The sequence below is a fragment of the Aethalodelphis obliquidens genome, unplaced genomic scaffold (genome assembly GCF_003676395.1).
Source record: "Aethalodelphis obliquidens isolate GAN/ISIS:26980383/991018 unplaced genomic scaffold, ASM367639v1 scaffold979, whole genome shotgun sequence".
In the NCBI taxonomy this organism is placed as follows: Eukaryota; Metazoa; Chordata; class Mammalia; order Artiodactyla; family Delphinidae; genus Aethalodelphis; species Aethalodelphis obliquidens.
The window spans coordinates 1,630-8,548 of record NW_020838890.1 but is presented as its reverse complement, the minus strand read 5'-3'; the positions used below and the strand labels follow the sequence as shown (position 1 = coordinate 8,548).

General features: G+C 36.5%; 1 protein-coding gene and 1 pseudogene across 1 annotated transcript; both read left to right on the top strand.

The window, feature by feature from the left end:
* Positions 1-14: 14 nt before the first annotated feature.
* LOC113616941 (patched domain-containing protein 3 pseudogene) lies at positions 15-1,284 on the top strand (annotated as a pseudogene).
* A 246-nt stretch (positions 1,285-1,530) lies between these two features.
* Positions 1,531-2,412, top strand: LOC113616942 (patched domain-containing protein 3-like). Its single transcript, XM_027100298.1, is given in 2 exon segments — positions 1,531-1,559; positions 1,561-2,412. Coding segments are annotated over 2 exon segments (735 nt in total). The 3' UTR covers positions 2,267-2,412.
* Positions 2,413-6,919: the final 4,507 nt, after the last annotated feature.

The window sequence follows — 6,919 nt, the reverse complement described above, 5'->3', positions numbered from 1 at the left end:
TGTGTGTGTGTGTGTGTGTGTGTGTGTGTGTGTGTGTGTGTCTATAAACTATGGGGTGCCTCTACAATCAGCACATTGATAGCTAGATGCTAACTGTAGAACAGATAAATCCAGCTCATATTTTAAGCAACAGTATGTTGGCTCAACATTAGTGCACTAGAATAAAATGGTTTATGGGAGAAAATGGTCTCTCAAGTATTCTAATGGAGTCAAGGATACATTGCTAATCCCACTTCACCTAACACCCAGCAGCCAGGTTTCCTGACTCATCATTGAAACACCCTAAATGATGACTAGGAGTAGAGTATGCTGTGCTCTGTGCAAATAGGAGTACGTGCAAAGCACAGAGCTACTACAGAGCAAGGAGCGATAAGTTCTGTTGTGGATTCAGAGGCAACCAGAGAAAGCATCACAGAAAGAAGTATCAAAACACAGATTGAGGAAGATAAATAAGACCTTAAGAGATGGACAAAGAAATGGTGTGAACTGATCTGTTTAATGTTTAATGGATGTTCATATGTATGAAGATTCTGTTTCTTTTTTTAACAGGCGTTGGGGTCGATGACATGTTTATCATGATTTCTGCCTGGCAGAAGACCAACCTCATGGATAGCATAAAAGAACGGATGTCCAATGTCTATTCAAAAGTGGCAGTGTCCATTACAATCACCACCATCACCAACATCCTGGCCTTCTATACAGGAATTATGACCTCTTTCAGGTCCGTACAATACTTCTGCATCTATACAGGAACAACCCTTCTCTTTTGTTATTTTTATAACATCACCTGTTTTGGAGCATTTATGGCCCTGGATGGTAATAGAGAAGTAGTTTGTCTATGCTGGTTGCAGAAACCAGAAACTCCTGACCAAAAATGTTCCTCGTTAAAAAAGGCCTCCCATGTAATTCTCTCCGAGACAAACATAAAGCTGATATCCGCCCAATGAATTTGTTCTTTAGAGACTATTTTGGTCCTTTTCTCACAAGCACTGAGTCCAAGTTTTTGTAGTGCTTATATACATTTTGTACATCATAAGTAGTATATATGGGTGTTTCCAAGTGCAGAAAGGTTTAGACCTCTGAAATTTGGCAAGTGATGACTCCTACATCACACCGTATTTTAATGTAGAAGAAGAACATTTTTCAACTTATGGTCCCAGGGTTATGCTTATTGTTACTGAAGCTCTTGACTGTTGGGAAGGAGATGCTAGGCAAAAATTGGAAAAATGTCTTGTAGATTTTGAAAACAGTGACTATGTAGATTAAAATCTTACAGAGTTTTGATTACAAGAATATGTGAAATATATGGGGCTTCCCTGGTGGCTCAGTGGTTGAGAGTCCGCCTGCCGATGCAGGGGACACAGGTTCGTGCCCCAGTCCGGGAAGATCCCACATGCCGCGGAGTGGCTGGGCCCGTGAGCCATGGCTGCTGAGCCTGCGCGTCCAGAGCCTGTGCTCCGCAACGGGAGAGGCCCCAGCGGTGAGAGACCCGCGTACTGCAAAAAAAAAAAAAAAGAATATGTGAAATATATGGAAAACCACCATCACGATGTAAATGATAACTTTTGTAAAAAATATTCCCAATTTTGTAATAGATTCTCCGCTTTTTATGTATGATATTAACATTACATCATCACAGGAAATCATCTGTTCCCGGGCCTTCATTCAGACCATGGGTGTTTCTTCTTCAACCAATAAGAAGCTGATGTTACTCCAGTTCCGAGACATGGCCGAAAAGTGTGAAATTCCCTTAATGGTGTATAACCAGGCGTTCATATATTTTGATCAGTATTCTGCAATAGTAGAAAACACTGTTTGAAATGTAATTGTTGCCTCAACGCCTATGTTCATTGTTTCCTTACTGTTAATCCCTCACCTGCTGTGTTCTTTGTGGGTAACTTTTGCTATCGCTTCTGTGATTTTGGGAGTAACGGGTTTCATGGCATTCTGGAACATCAATCTTGATTCCATATCCATGATTAATCTTGTCATTTGTATAGGGTTTTCTTTTGATTTTTCTGCCCACATTTCCTATGTATTTGTTTCCAGTTCAAAGCCCTCAGTAAACCAAAAAACCATCGAGGCATTGTATCTGCTAGGCTACCCTGTGTTGCAAAGTGCAATTTCAACAATAATAGGAGTGTGTGTCTTATCTGCAGCTAAAGCATACATCTTCAGGACATTTTTTAAGATTATGTTTCTTGTTATGGTATTTGGAGTTGCTCATGGCCTAATTTTCATTCCGGTATTCTTAACCTTTTTTTGAAAGTTTGACTAGTCACTAACCAATCAAAGACCAGTTGTAGAATTCCTGATTGCCCCAATCCAATCTGATAAACATGTGCTATTAAGAATAGTCAATAAACTAAAAACAAAGGGATGTTTCCTTGGTGTGGAGATCCCATTTTAAAATGTTATTTAAAATGTCCTGAGAAAAATTAATTAGTCTTACATTAAAATATCTTTGCTAAATTAGGAAGTGTTGTCATCTTTATTATGGTCTATACAATCAAGCATAAGTATAACTTTGCAGTTATTTTTTCCTTTTATTTCATCATTAGTAGTTTATGCCTGGAATTCAGATATTTTATGTATTATGCTATAAATGGAATATTATTTTCATTGTACTTCCCATATGCATTATTATGTAAAAGTGCAACTGATTATTATTTATTCTCCTAGTCTGGGGTTTTTCTATGCATGTTCTTAGTGCTGTATTTTGCTGAACTGAAGTTTTTAAGTTTTGGAATCCAATTTATCATTTTTTTAATGGTTAGTGTTTTCTGTGTCCTCTCTAAGAAATTTTTGCCTAATCCAAGATTACAAAAAATTCATCTATGTTTTCTTCTCAAAGCTAGTAGTTTTATTTTTACATTTAGGTCTATAATTCATAGACCCATGTTTGTTGGGAAGTATGGATAGAGGTTCATTGTCTTCCCATTATAGTTATCCAGTTGTCCCAGCAGCATTAGTGAAAAGACTGTCCTTTCACCATAGGGATTAATTTGGCACCTCTGTCAGAGAATCAATTGACAGTTTAAGTGTGGCTCTATTTTTGTGCATTGATCTGTTTTTCTGTCATACCACACTGCATTGATTACTGAAGCTTTCTATTAATTATTGAAATTAGGTAAGGTATCCAACATTTTTCCTCTTTTCCAAATTGTTTTGGCTACTCTAGTCTCTTTGCATTTAGATACTAATTTTAGAATCATTTGTCAATTCATCAAAAAAAATCTGGGATTTTTGATTGGGATCGTGATTGGGTTATGGTGAATCTACAGATCAATTTGGGGAAAATAGATATCTTAGCAGTATGGAATCTTCCAATCTGTGAGCATGGTTTATCTCTCCATTTTTTATATCTTCTTTAATTTCTCTCAGGCATGTCTTATAGATTTACATGGATTTACTTCTAAGAACATTAATTTATTATATCATTGTAAATATTTTAAATCCCCTTTCCATTTTTTTTACTAGTACATAAAAATAAAATTGGTTTTGGTATACCTACCTTATACTCTGTAATCTTTTTAGGTTCATTTATTAGTTCATGTAGAGTTTTTTAGTTTCTCTAATAGTTTTTATCTATGCAATTATGTAAAGGTCACATAAAGACAATTCTGTTTCTCCCTACATAAACTTTATCTTGTACTTATCTTATTGCACTGTCTTAAAATGTCCAGTAAAATGTGGGAAAATGTACTGAAAGCAGACATCATTGCCTTGTTCTCAACTTTGTAAGGAACGTGGTCAATATCTCAGGCAGTATGATTATTACCTGGAAGTTTTTCATAGCCATCTTCTGTCAGATTGTGGAAGCTCTTTTCTACATATAGTTTTCTGGGATGTTTTAACATGAATGGGTATTAAATTTTGTCAAATAATTTCTGTCCATTGACTGAGATTATCATGTCTATTTTTCTATCTTAATCTGTGAATGTGACAATTTATATTGAGTGATTTTTTAATATTATACCAACCTTGCCTTCCTAGGATGACTCACACTTAGTCGTGGCATGTTATTATTTTCATATATTGCTGTCTTTGTTTTGTTAATATTTTGTCAATGGTATATGTTCCTGTGTTCGTGAGGCATATTGGTCTACAATTCCCTTTTTTGTGATGCCTTTCTCAGGTCTTTATATCAGGGTTATGCTGCCCTCAGGAAACAAGCCAGTAAATATATATTCCTCCTCTTCTATTTTCTGAAATATATGATGTATGGTTGATATAATTCTTTTATTTCTTACTTAAATGTTCAGTAGAATTCACCAGTGAAGTCTTCTGGGCATGGAGCTTTTCTGGGAAGGATTTTTATTTCAGATTCACTTTCTTTAACACATAGAAGGACATTCAGATGTTCTTTTTCTTCTAGGATCAACGTTGGTATGTTTGGTTTTATAAGGAATTTGCCCATTTTGCTAATTGGCTAATTGATTATTTTCTTACCATTTTAATGTCTAGTGATGTCCCATGTACAGTTCTTGATATTGGTAATTTGTATTATGTACCTTATATTTCTTGATCAAGGGATTATCAATTTTATTCAATTTTTCCAAGAACCAGCCTTTGGCTTTATTGATTTCTTTTATTTCTCTATTTGCTACTTGATTGCTACACTCTTTATTCATTCTTTGAGTTTAACTTTCTCTTCATTTTCTAGCTTTTTAAGGTGGTAGGATAAGTCACTGATTTTAACATTTATTCTTTTCTAAGAAAGCTTTTAATGTGATAAATTTCCTTCTAACTAGTCTTTTAACTATCCACAAATTTCTATATGAGGGGTGTTCATTATCGTTCATTTCGAAATAAGCTCGTATTTTCCTTGTGATTTCTTCTTTGACCATGAATCAAACGATACCTTTATTTTCTCTTCATCATTTAAGAATAGTTTAACTAAGCGGTCCCCAACCTTTTTGGCACCAGGGACCAATTTCATGGGAGACAAATTTTCCATGGGCCAGGGAGGGTGGGGGATGGTTTTGGGATGATTCAGGAAAATTACATTTATTGTGCACTTTATTTCTATTATTATTACATTGTGATATATCGTGAAATAATTATACAACTCACCATAATGCAGAATCAATGGGAGCCCTGAGCTTGTTTTCACTTGCCACTCACCGATAGGGTTTTGATACGAGTCTGCAAGCAATTGATTTATGATGGTCTCTGTGCAGTCAAACCTCTCTGCTAATGATGACCTGTATCTGCAGCCGCTCCCCAGTGCTAGCATCACCACCTCAGCTCCACCTCAGGTCATCAGGCATTAGATTCTCATAAGGAGCACGCAACCTAGATCCCTTGCATGTGCAGTTCACAGTAGGGTTCGCGCTTCTATGAGCATCTAATGCCACTGTTGATCTGACAGAAGGTGGAGCTCGGGCGGTAATGGGAGCAATGGGGAGTGGCTGTAAACACAGATGAAGCTTCACTCGCTCACCCGCTGCTGACCTCCTGCTGTGTGGCCCAGTTCCTAACAGGCCACGGACCTGTACTGGTCTGTGGCCCGGGCATTGGGGACCCCTGGTTTAACTGGATATAGAATTCTAGGTTGAGAAGATGTTTTTCTTTCAGCCCTTTAAAAATGTCATTGCATTGTCTTCTTGATGCAATGCTTTGATTAGAATTCATCCTTCACTGTTATTTTTTTTAATTAATTTTTATTGGAGTATAGTTGCTTTACAATGTTGTGTTAGTTTCTACTGTACAGCAAAGTGAATCAGCTATATGTATACATGTATCCCCTCTTTTTTGGATTTCCTTCCCATTTAGGTCACCACAGAGAACTGAGTAGAGTTCCCTGAGCTATACAATAGCTTCTCATTAGTTATGTATTTTATACATAGTATCAGTGGTGTATATATGTCAATCCCAATCTCCAATTCATCCCACCCCCTTCCCTGTTTGGTGTCCATATGTTTGTTCTCTATGTCCGTGTCTCTATTTCTGTTTTGCAAATAAGATCATCGACACCATTTTTCTAGATTCCACATATGTCTGTTAACATACAGTATTTGTTTTTCTCTTTCTGACTTAACTTCACTTTGTATGACAATCTCTAGGTCCATCCATGTCTCTACAAATGACCCAACTTCATTCCTTTTTATGGCTGAGTAATAGTCCACTGTATATATGTACCACAATTTCTTTTTCCATTCCTCTGTTGATAGACACTTAGGTTGCTTCCATGTCTTGGCTATTGTAAATAGTGCTGCAATGAACATCGCGGTACATGCGTCTTTTTGAATTACGGTTTTCTCTGGGTAAATGCCCAGCAACGGGATTGCTGGGTCATATGGTAGTTCTATTTTTAGTTTTTTAAGGAACCTCCATGCTGTTCTCCATAGTGGCTGTATCAATTTACATTCCCACAAACAGTGCAAGAGGGTTCCCTTTTCTCCACACCCTCTCCAGCATTTTTGTACATTTTTTTGATTATGGCCATTCTGACAAGTGTGAGGTGATACCTCACCGTAGTTCTGATTTGCATTTCTCTAATGATTAGTGACGTTGAGCATCCTTTCATGTGTTTGTTGGCACTCTGTGTGTATTCTTTGGAGAAATGTCTATCTAGGTCTTTCATCCATTTTTGGATTGGGTTGTTTTTTTCTGATATTGAGCTTCATGAGTTTGTATGTTTTGGAGATTAATCCTTTGTTAGTTGCTTCATTTGCAAATATTTTCTTCCCTTCACTGTTATATTGATCTTCTTTATGGAATGTGCCTTTTTTTCTTCTAGCTTCATTTAAGCTTTTTTTATTATTCGTTTTCAGCCATTTGACTATGATGAGATTGTATATGGTGTTTTTTCTATTCAATCTTCTTAGGTATCTTTAAGCACTGAGGACCTGTGGCTTGAAAGTTTCTGTCATATTTGGAAATATTTTAGCATTTATTTCTTCAAATATTTTCC